This window comes from Antedon mediterranea, chromosome 6, assembly GCF_964355755.1.
Source record: "Antedon mediterranea chromosome 6, ecAntMedi1.1, whole genome shotgun sequence".
In the NCBI taxonomy this organism is placed as follows: Eukaryota; Metazoa; Echinodermata; class Crinoidea; order Comatulida; family Antedonidae; genus Antedon; species Antedon mediterranea.
This window is the reverse complement of record NC_092675.1, coordinates 26354778-26374476: the sequence shown is the minus strand read 5'-3', so window position 1 is coordinate 26374476 and position 19699 is coordinate 26354778. Positions and strand designations below refer to the sequence as shown.

Sequence of the window (19699 nt, the reverse complement as noted above, 5' to 3'; positions counted from 1 at the left end):
ACGTGAACGGTGAACTCATCGTGAACCCGGAAATTACTTGGACCGCGTAAAATTGAAATTGAATTGAAAATCTACCGATGAAATCAGAAATTTGGTGTTAAAACCCTTTATTATATCTTCCTAAGATAGAAATATGGAACAATATAATAATGTAATTGGAAACTAATGTTATCAAATCTACGTTTCACGGTACTGAGATAGATAAGGTAGGTAACCAAGGCAGAGATTTGTCCCAAAGTTTTTCCATTGTGCTCGCCTATGTCAGAATTAACCATCATTTATAATAGATGACTCCGTCTTACTTTGGCAGTTAGATCCCGTCCATCGGTATGCACAAGACGAATCTTGATTGTCAGTGCATATTCCTGTATATCTATCACAACCACCTTGTTTACAATGACAAATTTGTGCACAGTCTGCACCAAATGTATCCGACGAACATTCTGTGAGATAATTTAAAATCAATGAATCCATTAAAAAAAACTTTAAAATACTGTAACAACTATACAAATTTCGTATTATTATTTTGAATGTTAAACTACGGTGTAATGACAACGGCAATAATACTATGATATTGATATAGGCCAATACTTTTTTTAAAATCGCAACTAAGCCTATAACAAAAAGGGATTTGTGTATAATTGTTTATATTATTTTATAACGTTACTTGTCTTGTCGTTACCTGTATCACATTTTAATCCTTTGTAACCGGTTACACAGCTACATCCATATGGATCAGGTAAGCAAAATTGAAAGTTTCTACACGAAGAAAGAAGACCTCCACTGGCACAAGGATTTTCACAATTCCAACCGTGTGTATTGCCATTGCATTCTAGGAAACAAAAGCAAAATAAAATAGTAAAAGTTTTCGTTCATACGAATCTAAAAATATTTAAAATAAGATATTGAAATGAGCGTTTTTGTTTTAAATACCGTTTGATATCAATATACTTCAATAAAAACAAAAACAAAATCATTCAGCCTTACATCTTCTTCATTTAATACAAAAAGTGCAATTTATGTATTGTTAACATTATCCTCACCAGTTTCACACGCGGATCCCATAAATCCAGGTGCACAGATACAAAATCTTGTTTTGTCATCACACACACCTCCATTATAGCAGTATTCACAGTCACCAGTGCAGTCAGGTGGACCCCATTTGTGATTAGGACACTCTACAAACCGAAAGTACTTACTACTAATTTATGATTTCCTAAACGATGTAACAATTAGGCCTACAAGGTAGATAGTGAATAAATCGGTAGCTTCGGTAGGCATATTAAAACAAAAACTAATCAGACAGTGGAATATTATCTGTAAAGGATAGATTTATTTTGATTAACATCATCTATAGCATATATTTGTTACATGTTAGACAGTACAGTTGTACACTTAAGTAAACTGATCAAGCACAGCAATTACCTTTATTTAAATATTTTGCGATTCCAATAACATCCATTGATGTCGCTTCACATCAGTAAACTTGTTTGTGGCAGTACAATTGTTTAAATAATCTTCTTTTGATTGTATGTCTTTTGATTGCCCTATCGGCATTTTGTTTCACCATAAGCATATTTGTATTTGTCTTCAATTCAAGGATAGGCCTACGCGATAATTATAATTTTATAATAATTATGTATCTTTACCTCGTACAATCAATTTGATAAATGCATGTATACGAGCTTCCTGGTTACCATCCTGATACATCTCGTAAACACCAGCATCACTGGTCTTTACTGGATCAAAGGTCATGCTCGTTTCTGTTCCATTCTTTAATGCAGTAGATCCATCCTTACTCCACACTAAATCACTTGTTAAATCAGTGTTGAAACTAAGTGTGACGTTATCTCCAACATTTACAGTTACAGTGTTTTTAGAGTTTTCAGGCGTTATTACGGCTGTTTTTAAAATATATATTGTTTTAAATTAATTACCGTAGTGTAGCCTATTCTCCTTTATCATTATTTATGTAAATTCAAAATGTGTGTGCTTTCATTAAAAGTACGGTATTGGAAGAATTGTACGATTCTTTAAAACGTTGGTGCTACGATGGAACGCATCAGTTCTCAAGTGTAACCTACTGTTACTATTCAGTATAATTTATTCTATAAGTATAATTCGATTCAAATGTAAAGCTGTTTATATAGGACTGCTATGCCTTACCATCATTTCTTATTTTAGTAGTTTCAACGACTGTGGTGGCGCCATCTTTCACTATCTTGCAATAATATACTCCCATGCCTACTGCTCTTGTACGATACCTTCCCTTCACCTCATCACCTGGCACATTCCATGATATTTCATTTCCTTGTTCACCATTCGCTACTCCAAAAGATCTGCCGTAACTTAAACTAAAACCAGTTTTACTAGGAGTGTAACATTGGTACCTATTGTTACCGTTGCTTTGTGGAGACAAATTCAAAACAGTTATATATCCATCATTTCCTAAAGAAGAAAATACAAATAACTATAGTATCAAATAATGGAGATATAATAAACAGGGAAGAGTAGATTAGAGATTGCCAACTCATTCTTTCCTGGAATAAGTGACCTGAGAGTTTTTTCTACAGTTTCTAAAGTATGAGGCCTAACTATAAAAATTGTTTGTCATAATTATAATTAGAACATTTATTTCATTATCTAGCCAATATAGCCTAAATGTAGGCTAAATTATAATAAACACGAAAAACGACCTTTCTTAGTCAAAATTATAAATATCTACTTTACTAGATAATACAATCATTGTTACGTTATGTTTTATGTAGGCCTAATAAAAATTGCGAATGAATGACAATTCGCAAGAATGTTTCTTAATGTTATACAACAATAATTATGGATCATTATATTGATTTTTTTAATGCATTTTGATTAAATTAAAACGTACCCACGGTGGAACCAATAAGGTACATGCAAATCAAAATACTAACGATCATGCTTTTTCTGAAAGAAAACATTTCGATAAGAAGTAGAAGTAAGAAGAAGTATATGTCCTCCCTTGGAACTTTTATTTTCGTCTATGCTAGTTTCGATAACAGTACCTAACACTGTAAGGAATATGACGAGGCTGTTAATACTGTTGGTTTCCACTTTTATCAGCGCACAATCACAACTGCACTCTGGTAGATCATCGGCCTGTCGCTTGTGAGTTAGTTCACTACGACGTATTGCGTTGCGTCGTCCTAGTAGAGGAAGAACCTAGCTTAAGTATTTATCAGGTCCTGAATAAAGTTACTAATGGTGATCAATTTTCAAGTTTATAGTTTATGTTTCTGTAGTGGTAATAACAAGTAGGCCTAAGAATACTTACAGAATATTGATAGAAACTCGTCTGTATATGCCAACGTACGTCTATGGAATAAGGAAGTGCTTTAATAATTATTTACACGGTTATTTAATCGAAACCTTAATACCACCACAATTGGTGTATAGTTTATACAGGCTTGTTTTCAGCAAAAACAACAAAACACAATAAAACGAGAATATTAAGTTCGCTCAATGCACATTGTATTTATTTCTAAATCCATAGATGGTTTTGTCGGGTTCTTATCCAAACACAACTTGTTGGTGATGACGTCAATTTTGACAATATTTCTTATTATTAGGAATGTGTAGGCCTTAGACTTTTTGTAGGTACACTTTTTTATGTTGTGCGTATCCGAATTTCTCATAGTTCCTAACTCAATCCTATCCTATAATATTTCCTATAATATTTAGGAAAAAGGTCACATGCACACCATAATTAACATGCTACAGTAAATCTCAGAGATACTATATCTACATTATAGGCTTACTTCCTATTAAGGGGACACTTTTGGGACACAAACTGTCTGAATAAGGATTTCCCTTAATCATAGGTATGTCCTCTGCACTGTATAATAAATAACGGGCGTGCGGATACCGATTACTATTGAAAGTACAAACAAATCTATAAATGTGCATCATAATATGGTACAGACGTTATATTTTAGGAAATAAAATATCAATGCAGTGTGCCCAAAACAACCATACGGTTGTTTAGACCTATTGTGAGGGAAAAAAAGGACCGCATCATGATCTTTCATTACCGATGTCTTGATTGCTGCTGTATTTTCTTTTTTTATGTTAACTGTTAAATTAAATCTAAATCATTATAAAGTAACAGTTTACTAGCCACATGTTCATGTATATTAAATAATTAATCTGTTAGACCTAATGCAATTCATTCTGTTTCTTTTCACTTGTTATTTATTTGTACACAGGTTTTTCTTGAGTAAACATTTTAGGCTCATACATACCTTGTATTGTATGAAACATTAACTTTAATTAATTAAACTTAATATGGTCTGCGTACTGTCACCTGAAATTAAAAATTCATGAAGAACGTTCTCATTTTTACGTATAATGAGGTTTCGTTATGAGACGGAAAAATACGCTAAGATATATTTTGAAGGTAGATTAGATCGCAATCATGTTATTTGTTTCAACAACTACAGCCATTCATTAATTATGGCACCAATAGTCGTGCCAGAAAATACCCGTGTGTCACTCCATGACATAAAACACCAGTCGTAATAGAAGCCCGTCTTTAAAACAGTCGACCAGGATAGGCATCTGGTTCGTTTAAACCTTTCAGCTGATTTAGTCTTGCAACTGCATCTATTTATTTTATTTATTTATTTATTCAATTTTCAGGTATACAGACAACAACATAAACAAACGAAGTGAGGATGGAGTACCCTGTGGATTGCCAACAGTGCAAGCACTATCAAAGTGGCTCTCCAATACTTCAAACCACATACATAAATCACATAAAAATTGAAGACACACATAAACTTTAAAATATATAAAATACAGATCAAAAGATCATAAATGTTATGCTAATGAGCTAGATGAGCCCAATCTGCACATGCTCAGAGTTTTCTGCATCTGTATGTTGAAAGTTTTTTTTATTTACAAACGTCCCTTACTTTAAATGATATTTTTATAGTTTGGTATAATATGTAGACCTTATTATTTTGATCTTATAAAAATGGTAATGAAACATGGTTTAGTATAGGGGCATGTACATTTCGAACTAAAACATCTCGCAATAATACTGCTAAACAATGTAGGCCTATGTTTAACTATTTTTTTTTATTAGTATTTTTAAATAGATCTCAACAAGTAACAAGAACATAGAAGTTGATTTATATCTACCAAATGGAGTAACTAAAGATATTATATATTATAATATTAATTTGCTAAAATTAGTAACGTTATACCTACTTACTGGAATAACCAAATTTATTCTATAATGTACGATAATAAAGTCATTTTTTTGTAAACGATTAAATAATATTTTAAATTTATAAGAGGATTTATATGAACATAAAGTAGGTTATTGTCCTTTCCGCAAAGTTTATTGTTCAGAATGCCCTTATTTACTCCAAGTCACTCTCCTGGCTTTCTTTCAAGCTCAGTTGGTGTGTTATTTTACAAATCATTAAAAACAATTAATTTACATCTTCACCAACAGTGAACATTGCGTCATGTTTTAACGTAGTATAATGTACGTGCAGTGAAGATATAATACTTTTCAGCGTAGGCTGGTGTAAGCATAATTTAGTTAGAATACGTTGCGAATTGTTGAAGGTAGGCTCCCACGAGGTCATAACACAATGAATACTGCTCCTAAGATTTATAAACAAAATGTAAATATTATAATATTAGTTAAACAATTGAAAACATATGGTTTGTAAGGAGGTAGACCTACTACCTTGTTTTCTTCTTGCCTTACAATAGGAAATTACAACGTTGTCTCTAATTAGCTTTTGCCGCGAAATTAGTTTACAATAAATGTATAAATAAACATAATTTATTAATAACAAAACATCACATCCGTTTTGATGCTAACTATTAACAATTGTATTGGTAGCTTAAACAACACAAACTATATACATGACAATATGTTTCGAAGACCACATTCATCGGTGAGTGAAGTAATAGGCAGTTATAGCATGGACCTATAAATTAGATAGGTCCATGGTTATAGTAAAAATATCATAATATACATTTATTCATCAACAGTTTAAGATAATTTAAACATAAATTGAACAAGAAATTAAACTGTTGATATGGCCACAAACCAGAAGGCAAGAATTACCACCTGGAAGAATGTAGTAATGTTGTATATAATTGAACATAACATTTGACTTACAGTATTATTCACCAAACCTGACCGGTTTTCTCGAAGTAGTTTTACAGTCTTGAATATATCGATGATGTCATCATGTTTCACTCTGTCTAACGTTTCTGTCATAGTGCAATAAACTCCAGTTCGACCAACACCGTTTCTAAAAAACATATTTCACATTAAAAGACATTTAAAACAATTAATCTGAATGACTGAGGACATACTCCTACAGATAGGAATACGAATTATAATGTTTTTGTTTTATCTGGCGTTGAAAGATGGACTAATCTGAGTTAAGATAGAAGACGGGAATTAGTTAATATAATAATAATATTAATAATAATAATAATAATAACACCACCACTAATAATAATAATAATAATAATAATAATAAGAAGAAGAAGAAGAAGATTTTTATAGCGCACATACCACTCCAGAGTGCTCAAGGCGCATTTAAAAATAAAAAGAAATAAATCATACAAATTCCTGACAAATAAAATGCAATTTCTTTGGAGGGTCCCCATCCGTTGTCGTTCTGTCGCGGTCCCGGACCCCTACCTAGGTGACCAAACAAAGGAGCAGGATACACATTTGCCTTGCCACAGACGACCGGGTGCTCAGAGACAACAACCAAGACAGAGGCACCCCAAAGATAATGCTGGCCAGGAAAAGGTATACAAAACAATTCTAAGTCTAAAAAACTTTAAGAAACCTCATGATTTCCATAAGCCTTAATGAATAAATGTGTTTTTAATAATTTTTAAAAAGTATCTAAAAAAGTATATAATCTGGCAAACCATAACATTACATGTTAATAAAAATGTGAAATAATGGTAAAGTAATTTTTCTTTAATTATGATTGAATGTTTTTATTGATGTTCAAATAGTTTCTTGTATTTCTATTCAGTTCGAATTTAATGCTTACATGCAGTGAACTACAATTGGATTTGCTTTGTTTCGAACAACGGTGTGGGATGACTGAACCATTTCATACACCTGCAGCAATGTTTCTAACTTTTCTGGAGTGTCTTGGCCAACTGGCCAATCAGTAACTTGGTATTGTGTCACACAAAATGGTTCAGATACCTGAAGAAAACCCATAATTATGGAACGCCGTTTACGCAACATTTCAATGATATGAATGTTATGACGCGATATGTGAATGAAATGCATCGATATGAATTGAATGGCGCGATATATGAATGAAATGTTTTGAATTGAATGCTTTGAATTGAATGTTTTGAATGAAATGCTTTGAATGAAATGTTTTGAATGAAATGTTTTGAATAAATTTTTTTGAATGCAATGTTTTGAATGAAATGTTTTGAATGAAATGTTTTAAATGAAATGTTTTGAATGAAATGTTTGAATTGAATTGAAAAGTCAAACTATTGGTGGCGTATGTCATTCCCGCTCGCGATTTTTTTTCTCAACCTCTTAGGCCTAAGCGTGGGTACCCTCATCTCCTTTCCACGCTGCCTTTACAGAGAATCCTAACAGACCTGTGTTCGGAAATATGTATTCCAATGTCAGGTCTGTTAGGATTCTCTGTAAAGGATCCATATTGATGACAGCGTGGAAAGGAGATGAGGGTACCCAGGCTTAGGCCTAAGAGGTTAAAACTCGCGAGCGGGAATGACATACGCCGCCAATAGTTTGACTTTTCAATTCAATTCAAACATTTCATTCAAAACATTTCATTCAAAACATTTCATTCAAAACATTTCGTTCAAAACATTTTATTCAAAACATTCAATTCAAAACATTTCATTCAAAACATTTCATTCAAAACATTTCATTCAAAACATTCAATTCAAAGCATTCAATTCAAAACATTTCATTCATATATCGCGCCATTCAATTCATATCGATGCATTTCATTCACATATCGCGTCATAAAATTCATATCATCAAAATGTTGCGTAAACGGCGTTCCATACATAATTATAACAATTGGTACTAGACATTACAAATAATGATAAATGAATTTGTATATAGCCTAATAGCTTGTGGTCACTATATACAATCCAGAGAATTCGCAATAGACGATACAGTGGTCTACACGGCCTACATCATGTTGGCTACTTCTAGTTTGACCTACTTCTTCCATGCTAGAAGCCGTGCTCTTTCCCAGTCGAAACAATCCATAACCTGAATAGTACTTTACCTTATCCGTTGTATGTATTGACATAGATCTGACTATTATATTCTGGTTCCTGCTTTCTTCGGAATCAAATTGTATTTTCAAATTTCCAACAGTCATAAAGTTGCCTACGTCCCACCAATATTGTGCGCATGTCTGAATGATTATGATATAAGATTAACATAAAATAAATTAGTATTACGATTTTATGGCGCATTCATAAAGAAAATATTATAAAATATACATTTTGATAATGAATAAATGTGTTTACTATTTGAAATGAAAATATCTTCCCATTGAAGAATTATATTAACCCGCCGCTTCAATCAATGGCGAATGCAGGCCATTGGCCCATAATTGTTATACTGCAAACCTTTTATAACATGGGACCTAAAATAAGGAGGAAGTCCATTATGCTGTGATAATAGAAGCAACAGAGCAACTCATTCCAATATGCTAAAAGACAAAGTAGGCCTAATAAATAAATAACTGACAAGAAAGCTGAATACAAAGATAGTGAAAGTGTATGTTTGCTCTGTACCAACCGGATCTGAATGGTCCACAGAATTCAACATGACAATATTTGATGTTTTGCACTCGTAAACCAGTCGCCAGAAATCATCCACTGTATCATCCATTGGCATCTGGGTAGCAATGAATCTATTACTCACTCTATAACCCTTTGTACACAAAAGTAAACGTTGAAATAATTAAAAACAATTACGATTACTCTAACAATAAACCTAATTTGAATAAATTATTATTTAAATAAGAATACAGCATCTCAGTGTATCATAATATAAAAATATGGTTAGTTATTTATACCATTTGTGTCTGTATTATTTGGTTCAATAAAAAAATAATAATTTTTTCAGTTTATATGATATGCTGTTTCACGGACTTTGATACTGGAGAAATTTCGATATAGTTAGTATACCGAGAATCTGCTGAAATAACCAAATAAATAATATAAAAAACTTACATTAAGGAATGAGGCATTAATGTAATTGTTGCTTTCTGAATTCAGTACGACTCTAGATCGATCGACTGTAAACGAAATATAATATGTATAGGATGACCTAATGTTTGAAATGTAAACATAATATGATGATTTAAAAAAGTGTAAACTTTTTTTTTGTCTTGTGTGAGTTCTTCTCACGTTTATTTAAATTCTCATTGATGAATATATTATATACATATAAGTACATTTGTGACAATTAAAAGTAAGTGTTTAGAGTAGTTAAAATACCGGTATATTTACATAATAAGATGCCAGAATTCATTATTAACCATATATTTTCTCATTTAAAATTTTAGATATGATGTTAATTAAAATGTAGAAATGAAAAATGGCGGTAAAATACATGTGTAAGTGTAAGTGTAAACTTACGTCAAACTATACTAATGGTATTTTTTATCAACGTTTATACCTGGTAACACATTTCCAAATCGGTTTTTCTTAATGTTGTGGTCCTGACGTCCACTCAACATTTCTTCTGGAGTTGGTGGTGGTGTTATGGAAACCAACATCTGTTCCAAAACAATTAAAACTGTGCTTGTATTTTATAAATTTATATAAATAGATACCGGTATACAAACACAAAATAAACAATGCATTTATACCTCATATTCTTCCTCAATGAACGTTTTCTTTGATTTACGATTTACACGCTTCAACTTTGTTATGCGACTTGTAAATTCAGAGACTGGAAATTGTACAACGCTATTGAGATAAAACTCACTCAACGCGCTGTAAATGAACACATATTGAGCCTGAAAACAAAAGAAATTATAAAAATTTAGAAACATAGGCGCGTGAACAAATTCTGACTGTTGTAGAGAATGTAAATACTACCATTCTTACCTTTCAACATAATTATGGAGATTTCAATAGTTTCGGTCATTTCCATGTGACACGTCAATGCGTTATAGGCAAATTTAAAATTCCCTCATTCGACATATCCCAAGTAAAAGCGCTTACGAATTTATTTTTAAATTAGGCATGGTTCAAAACTTACCGCAGTCTGAACCATATTGATGCGATTTTCACGTATATCCTTTATGTATTTGAAGACATCGACAGCTTCCTTAGCCATAATCATGTCCAGCATGGCATCAACAACAATGTAGGTACCGGTTCTGCCAACACCAGCACTGGAACAAAACGAATAAAAAGGAAAAGAACGAATAATTGTATACATTACCGTACTAAGTAAAATACAATTACGATAAATGTCCCACTTACTGGCACAGTAATTACGGTACATAAACATAATTCTTACTTTAGTTCCTTCAAAGATATTGGTAAACATACCTGCAATGTACTAATGCAGGAGTCAATGAAGTCCCTCGAACACTTTTCACTTTTTGAATAAGACGCAGTAATCCTGAAGCAGACTTTGGTACTCCCTTATCAGGCCATTGAGTGAAATGAAACTGCTTAATGGTACGTTGTTCAGCAGTGCCTTCTTCCTCCTGTAAATATATTAATGTCAAGATTTATGTCATGTTATAGTCTGATTTTATTTGAATCAACACAAGAATTACATTCTTTGCCAGACATGTTCTGGGAATATCGGGTGCTGTATATGGAGCTGGGGTCACATTAGGCATTTGCTGACTCTTATGCATCTGCATCTGCCTCATACATATTGACCCATGCTTTTCCTCTGGTCAAGGTGGGCACTGGATGAGAGAAGCCCTTGATCAATGTTAGGACCAATCAATGTGCTGTAAACAGTCCTGGCTTTGTTTGTTTCAAACCTGTTCGATTGAATAAAATAAAATAAATGCAATTCTCTTGATATTGTATACAAATGATGAGTGGTCTGTTCAAGTGACCGTTTTCAAAAGCCTGTAACGATTCTTTAGGGTGCATCTCCTACTTACCAGCCAAATTACAATGTTTCTAATTGTGTAATCCTCTGTTGTTTCTTCACTATCAACTTTTACATTAATGTCATCAAACACGAACCACTCTTCTTCGTCTGGCCAGTATTTCTTGCATTTCTCCTAAAAAGAAGTAAATTCAATTTTATAGGAGTTATTGTGAAAGTGTTTTCAAACATGAACATAGATGATTACATAATGCTTACTTTAGTTCCTTCAAAGATGTTGGTAAGCATGACCATTACTTTAATATCTTTCTGCCAGATCATTCGCCAGAAATCACCAAGAGAGTTCTTGTTGGGACCTAATGAAGATAAATAATGACCTCATGATAAAATACGAAAGTATTATTAAGAAAAAATGTTGTATCTCACTAAATAACTGCGTACAGGAATTAGAAATGTTGTCTTAAAATATAATTATTCCGATGAAACTTTAAATTAACATAGGTAATCCCTTTCAAACTTGATTTAAAATTGTATTTATTTTTATTCTCACCTTGGCTGGCGATGTAATAACGCGATTTGTTATAACCCTGTTGATAAAATAAAAACATATCAACTATCATATGCAATAATTCAAATAACTATTTAGAAATTGAAAATTATTGTTTGGTGTACATTATACATAAATATTTAAATGGAATTTGGCAAATATAGAATATTGTAATACAATAAATTATATTACAAATCGAAGTATTTTTAATGTCGTTGTGATGAGAAATAATTAGGAAATGTACATATTACCATATTGTTGGATAATGTCAGAGTTATATTCTCTAAATATCTAAAATGTATTTACATCGATATAGCTTGCATTGTAGTAATCCGAATCAGGATCGCCGTCAACTTTGTCCAACACAACTCTTGCATGATCATCTAAGGAGAAATGAAATAATTAACCAAAACAATTACATTTATAGAAAGTATGATTTCAAAATTATCTCAAATAGGTGATTCAACTACAATATAATGTGTAAGTTTGTACCGTTTTCTACAAATATATGATATTTTAATACAAATTATACGAAAATGTCACAAATTCGTTACTCACAAGGAACAATATTCTTAAATCTGTTTTTGGTTCTGTTACATTCTTTAGATGCTACTTCCCATGTATGAGCCTGTTCGACTGAAAGCAACTGAAAGATTGATAAAATGTATCCCTCGTTAACTCCTTCATAAGTCTAAGGATCTGCAGATTGCACTTCTGTACGCTCTTTGAAAATATGAAGGAGCAACATTAATAATGACCTGGCTGTCGTGGCTCACAAATATAGTATTAAAGTAGACATATATCTACTACGATTTAAATACTCACATCAAACTCTTGATGTAATTCTATTTGGTTATTCACAAAATAGAATACCAATTTCGAAATGGGAATTCTCCTTGGTTTTACATTTTCGTACGTCAGATGTTCACTCTCTGGCGGTGCATCTACACTTGATTCGGTGGTCAAAAAATCTCCAGCTGAGTCTGTAGCGACTGTGTTATAATTGTTCTCGTTATTTTCTTTTTTGAATTGCATCGGAGCTGAATTTTTAAAAATAGTAAACATTCTAACATTAAATAATTATGTAACTGCGAACTGAAGTTTTTTCAACATTGAAATATTCGCTGAATAGCAAAAGTGTGAGCATGTTATACAATGGTCAAAATATTATAGTAGCAATTATTGCTCGAACAGCGTGTTATATCCGAGCAGAAACTTCTACAATATCGACCGTAATTCCCAGTTTTTCCGGCCTGCATTTGAATCAATATAATTAGTTTACTTCTATATATAGTTTATGTAGGTATAGAAGACAGGGCCTAAATATTTTAATTTAGTATGATAATATACCTTCTAAAGTAAGCTGTCGTTTATCGTCCTCTCCTCGTTGAATTTCTTTATTTTTCACACTTTTTCTTTTCCTGTATTATAAACACAATAACAGACAACTTTATGAAATATGAAGTAAAAACACAAAACCCTAATTAACTTTTTCAAAAATAGTAGCAGTTATAGCTGAATTTAATATTCGAATTATTGTCTACGGCAGGTTAGTGTAACCGTAATATATGTCCGTTTGATTTCCTCGTGTTGTGTCTGTTTATTATTATATTGTTTAAGACACTGCACCCCCTAATACACAGCAGTAATAGGAAACGGATCGCATAGAAATTAATAATAAACGGGATATCCGGATACATAATATAAATCAAACAAGATAATACAAGAACTCCAAAACCAAATGTAATCGTCTGTAGGAATGACAGATTTGCGCTGATTACTAGCTGCATTATAGGAGTATGTTTCCATACGTGTTTGACACAAAAAAATGACCGAGGTAATCATGCTATGTAAAGCGCATTTGATCGTGTTTACCCGCTATATAGATGTACAGTAGTATTATATTATTATTATGATGATAAAAATGATTCACTCTTCCCTGCTGTGTGTAAGGTACTATTTTACATTGAAATATAACCATGAAATAATACGGAAATAAACAAGGTTCATACTTACACAAATATAATAATTACAATAAATATAACGATACACATGAAAGCTCCAAGTACACCACCAATTATGCCAGCAGGAGTTGAATTTCTTGGTTCCTCGATTTCTTTTATAGAAAATAATGTTTATAGGTAATATGATTTGTCAAAGTTTAACATTTTTAGATGCATTGTATGAATGTGTTTATGTTATAAATAATAAATGTAGGCCTAATATTGAAAACATTTTAATCTTTTATCAGAGAATTGTGTTATGGTGCTTCTTTGTATTTTTACTGTTTTATTGATATTTTTGTATGATGATATGTCAGTTTTTCAATGCAAATTTCTGTTAATTTCTTGGATAAATAACAGATTGCGGTTGTCCAAATGTAATTGTATGTTTTTCTAAACTTTATGACAGAAAATATTAGGTCTACATTCACTGTTTACGTTTAAATTGAATTGTTTGGATACCAACCTTCATCCGGAGGTTCACGTGTAGTTACAATTTCAATTTCGGTACTTTTAACAGGTTCACTTTCACTGTCTTTGTTTGAGACGGTCAACCTAATGTTGTAAGGCGATGCATTTAAACTCAAATTCCCAATAGTTAGGTTTGAGCCGCTACCTTCGAAAGTCTGCTCATTTTCGCCGTCATTTGATTGTAGATATACTTTGTATACTATGTATGACGTGTTATAGCATTTCAGTATGTCTTTATCTGTGTCGATTTGCTGAACATAAACATAATGTTAAGTAGTAATCAATTTAATATACTGAATTTTGACTCAAAAGATCAGTCATGGCCATTAAATGAAACTCAAATAATGTTTAGGGAATTCTAAAATACGATTGATTTATTTTTACCAAAACGTTTCTCAGGTAGAATACATTTCTTCAAGCATTAGCTTGCTGTTCTCATATCACCACGCATACATCTAAACAGTATTGAGACATAATTGTGGTTGTGGTTCACTCTGTAATTTATATATCTTGTTGGAATTACACAGCGAGAAATACTTTCAAGCCACAACTGTATGTTTTTTACAACAAACATAAACTCGGGTCTTTCACACCTGTTCCGGCAGGGTTCCGGTCCGGCCCCGGAAAATCAAATCGAACGTCAATGTTTCGTGTTTACGACGCTTCACGTAATGAAACATTTAATTCATCTTATAGTATAAATATATTTTAAATATAATCATAGTAACTTACTGTCCAAATCACCAATACAGTTTGTGGATATTCGTTCAAAACTTTATGATTAACATTTTCAACTGAATCCGGCTCTATAACACAAATACATGGATACATTTAATAATGAAAGATATGATGATCGTATTAAAGTATGTGGTTATCAATAGGTACCGCAGTGTGATCAACATGATATCATGGATAATTTTCCGTATCGGAACTATCACGCGATGTCGATGTGCTTTTATGGTAACGTTTTGTTGTTTTAAATTATCTGAAAGGGTTAATTACATTTTAATCATATTATTATACTGATAAAGGTATGTCTTGTGTTGGCGTTTAAGTCGGTGTGAGTTTGTGTATGTATTTCATAGAAGGAACATAGTTTGATTTTAATGATTTAATTTTAAAATATAGTTTTGTGGTGTAACAGAGCAGACATTTCCAACTTGAGCAAAGTAGATTGAGTTCAATATCTTTTAAAATAGTTAAAGAATAAAGATCAAAACACTTACGCCCACACATCGTCTTTGCTGTGACGGTTCCTTCCCCAATTGGTCCTTCTCCTCCTTCACCAGGTCTCACAGCTGAAACACCAACAATGTATTGTGTATCCCACATCAACTCAGAAACAGTACCTGATGTGTCATTCTGATATAAACCTTTCTTCCAATCATCAGTATTGTTCAGTTTGTGGTATAAAAAGTATCCAACAACTGGACCATCTCCATCGTCAGAATTGCTGTCCCATGCCGTCCATCCAATGGTGATAGTGGTGCTTGACGTATTAAGAGTCATAAGACTTCCGGTATATGTAGGCAAACCTTTCGAGAAAAACTGTTATTAGGCATATTTTATCAATAACAAATTTATTTACCTACTTAAATTTATAATGGTTGGATAGCCGAGTGGTTAGGACACTTGACTGTCGTACAATAGACCCGGGTTCAATGCCCGACAACTCCCAGTTCACTCAGCTATAAAATGAGTACCTGGTTGAAAATACTAGGGAGAAAAAAGGCGACGTGGAAAGGAACTGGCCACCCTACCACATAATGCCGAGGCTTAGTACAATGAGCTCCTAACAGCTCATTCCCCTACGTTCAGAGAACACGGGACTCACCTTTACTTTTTTTTTTACTTAAATTTATAATAATAATAGTAGTTGTATTTATATAATAATAGCGCCTAATATAAATGTTTATAAGCGTTTTACACACAAAATAGTCCATTGTGATTAAGTACCGAAGAATTTTATCTATCATACTTACGAAATATGTCAAAGAGGATGGCACTTTCAGCTGTAAAATGGTTTTGTACAATTACACATTTGTACGTTGAATCAACGTCAGATATCACAGAAAAGGTATGCTTGGTTGTATTGTTTCCATCTTGTAGAGTTTCCAATGGTGTTGTGATATTTGTTATGACGTCATTCTTTGTCACCCTAATCATTGTTTGAACCTCGCCCGAACCAGTCTGATAAACTGAACAAGAAACATTTGTTTTCTGGCCATTATTTGCTGGAGTAAATGTGGTATTAACAATTTCTGTGAATAAAACATACATTTTCATTTATATAATTTTTTTGCTTAACACACGACTTGTGTTACATCCAGTAATAATATCAATTGTTACATTCTGTAACATGTTTAAGGAACACATAAGCTTTGTTTGTATGCCTACTATTTTTTCTCGTATTTTTCTAATTTATATTAGGCTTAAATTAATTTGTTGAATTAAATCTCAGCGTGTTTTCAACATTATTTCCTTGATGTTTTCCATTTGGTGATTGACAATGCAAAATTCACTTACTAACTTCACAGTAAGGTTCAAGCCAACTAGAAAAACACGTCCCTTTTATGCACCTTCCAGTCATCCTGTGACATTCGCATGGCTTATTACATTCCATATCACAATTTTCTCCATATAAACTAGACTGACATCCTGAAAGCATTGATTATTATTATTATTATTTTAAACAATGCATTGATATTTTATATTGAGATTATAGCATCAGAACTAGGAGTAACATTTGAAGAATTTGAAGAGGGAAAGCGTTAGGAGAAGCACGTGCAGGTTTACTTAAAGTTTACAAAATTTCAGCTTTTACAAAGTATACATAGTATTGAGGAAACTAAACATCTAGTGATGTTTTTATAATTATATATCGGTAAGTTATTATTGGAAAATGGGAAGTTGAATAGTGAGTTATATCGAGTAAGAACCCAAGTTGCCGGCCCCGTTAGCATGGTCTTACTTTGGCAGTTAGATCCCGTCCATGGGTCCACACAAGACGAGTCTTGATTATAAGTGCATCTTCCTGTATATCGATTACAACCACCTTGTTTGCAATGACAAGTTTGAGCACAGTCTGCACCAAATGTACCAGTTGAACATACTGTTAATTTAAATTATGTTATTTGCATTTGTATAACGATATAGAAAACAAAAAGGTCTAAAACGTATAAACATAGTAAATTTGGGATGTGCAAAACACACTTTTTATTCTAATATACCCCTGCGGTTCCTGGGATCCACCCCAGATTGATGGATTCGACTATAAGTTGTGTGGTTGTAAGAAATACACGTAAACGTCGTTGGATTTAACTATAAAGAGAGGTTATCGCACGCACAATTTAGATTAAAATCTTTCAAATTATTTAGGTTAAAAAAAGAAAGAAAAAAAAGAAAGAAAAAAGAAAGAAAACGAGTTAATTATATGTTGAATCATGATTTGCTTCTCGTTATTTGGAGTAAGTTTTATACTGAGTTCATTATATGATTTTTTGGGGGGGGGATATCGGAAACAAAGCAGGTTGTGTCCCCGTGTACCATACATATGTTGTTTTTTTTGGTTTAAAACAGTTTAGTTATATAACAAATTATACCACATAATTGTATCTGTTAGTTAAGTTTGTTCTATTTTAGAACGTCCATGTGATAATAATTACAATAAAGATAAAAATCGTTTTGGAATATAAAATGGAAAATATATTATGACCATTAAATAAAATATAGTGCTGTACCTGTATTGCATTTCAATCCTTTGTAACCGGTAACACAGCTACATCCATATGGATCAGGTAAGCAGAACTGATAGTTTTTACATGAAGTAAGACCACCTCTCTTGGAACAACGATTTTCACAATTCCAACCATGTCTATTGCCATTGCATTCTAAATAACAAAAGCAAAACTAATAAATATGTACATTCTGCCTTAATATTTCTCCACCAAAATAATACATTGTAAAGTATTTTTTATATTTTTAATTTGTGTGTATTTGTCTTTTATTATATTGTATTATTCCTTTATTGATTATTAAGAGCCTGATGATTTTGATATTATTTACATCAAACATTTTATAAAAATCTAACATGTGGATGATGAAATTATAATATATAATAATAACGAGAATACAATATTATAATACCAGTAATCTAGCCTTGTCTTTAACTGTATTCGTAAATTTCTCATACACATTTTCAATTCAATATATTGTCAAACTCAAATTAAAAATGTAAATCTTCTTATCTTGTCACAATAAATAATAGAAATCATAGAAAGAATATAATGTAATTATCATGATGTACCTCCATTATAATATCAGCATCCGTAATCTATATAGCATTGCCATTTAGTTTTTGTACCATATTTATTGAGAGAGTGATCCATCCAACAATTGCTTATCATTAAGGACCCTCATTATGTTCACAAGACAAACATTATACACAAGATGGTCTACATAAACAAATTATTACAAGTCTTTGAGAGTGGAGTTGTAATTTTATCCTGACAAGTGACGGGACTTGAACCCAGGACCCTTGGAGTGGTAGCCAATCATCATAACCACCAAGCCACAACTGTACTAATAATTTTCTCATAGTATTTACTTAATTCGATTCAATTTGTCAAAACTCTTAAATGAGCTTTGCTTGTCATAGCTTACAACAAGATAGTTATGTTGTGTGTTATTACCATTTTCGCATGTAGATTCACTAAATCCAGGTGCACAGATACAAAATCCTGTTTTATCATCGCATACGCCTCCATTATAGCAGTATTCACAGTCACCAGTGCAATCAGGTGGACCCCATTTGTGACGTGGACAGGCTAAAAAAAAGAATCGCACACAATTTTATGATTTCATTATCATCTAAAAACAGTATACAAATACTGTACTCACTGTCAGAGGTATCAATGAAGATACGGAGACTATTTGTATATAGGCCTACTATTTATCAGGGTATTATCAGTATTTTGCCGTTGGTAGTAGGTCTACAATTTACTCTTGTATTTTCAGTAACTGTATATACCTCGTACAATCAACTTGATAAACGCATGCCTACGATCTTCTCGTTCACTATTTTCATGCAACTCGTAAACACCAGCATTACTTGTCTGTACTGGGTCAAAGGTCATACTTTGCTCCGACCCCTCATTTATTTTAGGGGAGCCATCTTTTCTCCACGCTAAATCTTGTACGTCTGTGTCGAATGTAATTGTGACAGAATCTCCAACGTTTGTAGTTATTGTGTTTTTAGAATTTGCCGGTTTTATTAGAGCTGTTATATAAAGTAATAAATAAAAACTTAATGCAGTAGGCCTATTATAGAGTTTTGTCATTTGTTGTAATATAAAGTCACAATAATCATAACTACGTAACTACGCTACATATGGAGTATAGTCCACTATAACAACATTTTTTTTCGTTGAATAATAGTTAGTTCACTTTGATTAAAAAATTATATTTTTCGGATTTACCCGAATTAAAGCAAAATGTAGTCAAATTGCCTGTCAGAAAACGGTTTTTCTGTTAAATTTACTGCTT

At 32.3% G+C, this 19699-nt stretch overlaps 2 protein-coding genes across 2 annotated transcripts in view; both read right to left on the bottom strand.

The window, feature by feature from the left end:
• LOC140052544 (uncharacterized) overlaps window positions 1-19699 on the bottom strand; it is a 45579-nt gene that overhangs the window by 13126 nt on the left and 12754 nt on the right. The window contains exons 11-28 of the mRNA XM_072098152.1: window positions 19185-19433; window positions 18847-18981; window positions 17896-18045; window positions 17127-17267; window positions 16682-16813; window positions 16138-16416; window positions 15382-15690; window positions 14888-14961; window positions 14151-14406; window positions 13698-13797; window positions 13032-13102; window positions 12507-12721; window positions 12240-12327; window positions 11988-12064; window positions 11685-11721; window positions 11393-11490; window positions 11187-11309; window positions 10612-10772 (exon numbers count right to left, since the gene is read on the bottom strand). Of these exons, the coding sequence (XP_071954253.1) occupies window positions 10612-10772; window positions 11187-11309; window positions 11393-11490; window positions 11685-11721; window positions 11988-12064; window positions 12240-12327; window positions 12507-12721; window positions 13032-13102; window positions 13698-13797; window positions 14151-14406; window positions 14888-14961; window positions 15382-15690; window positions 16138-16416; window positions 16682-16813; window positions 17127-17267; window positions 17896-18045; window positions 18847-18981; window positions 19185-19433 (2695 nt within the window). The remainder of the gene's footprint in view (window positions 1-10611; window positions 10773-11186; window positions 11310-11392; window positions 11491-11684; window positions 11722-11987; window positions 12065-12239; window positions 12328-12506; window positions 12722-13031; window positions 13103-13697; window positions 13798-14150; window positions 14407-14887; window positions 14962-15381; window positions 15691-16137; window positions 16417-16681; window positions 16814-17126; window positions 17268-17895; window positions 18046-18846; window positions 18982-19184; window positions 19434-19699) is intronic.
• On the bottom strand, window positions 4411-8493 carry LOC140051621 (uncharacterized). The gene is made up of 4 exons (XM_072096894.1): window positions 8322-8493; window positions 7080-7240; window positions 6179-6314; window positions 4411-5652 (listed from the first exon to the last, which is right to left on the bottom strand). The coding sequence occupies exons 1-4, from the start codon at window positions 8415-8417 to the stop codon at window positions 5584-5586; spliced, it is 462 nt and encodes a 153-aa protein (XP_071952995.1). The 5' UTR covers window positions 8418-8493; the 3' UTR covers window positions 4411-5583.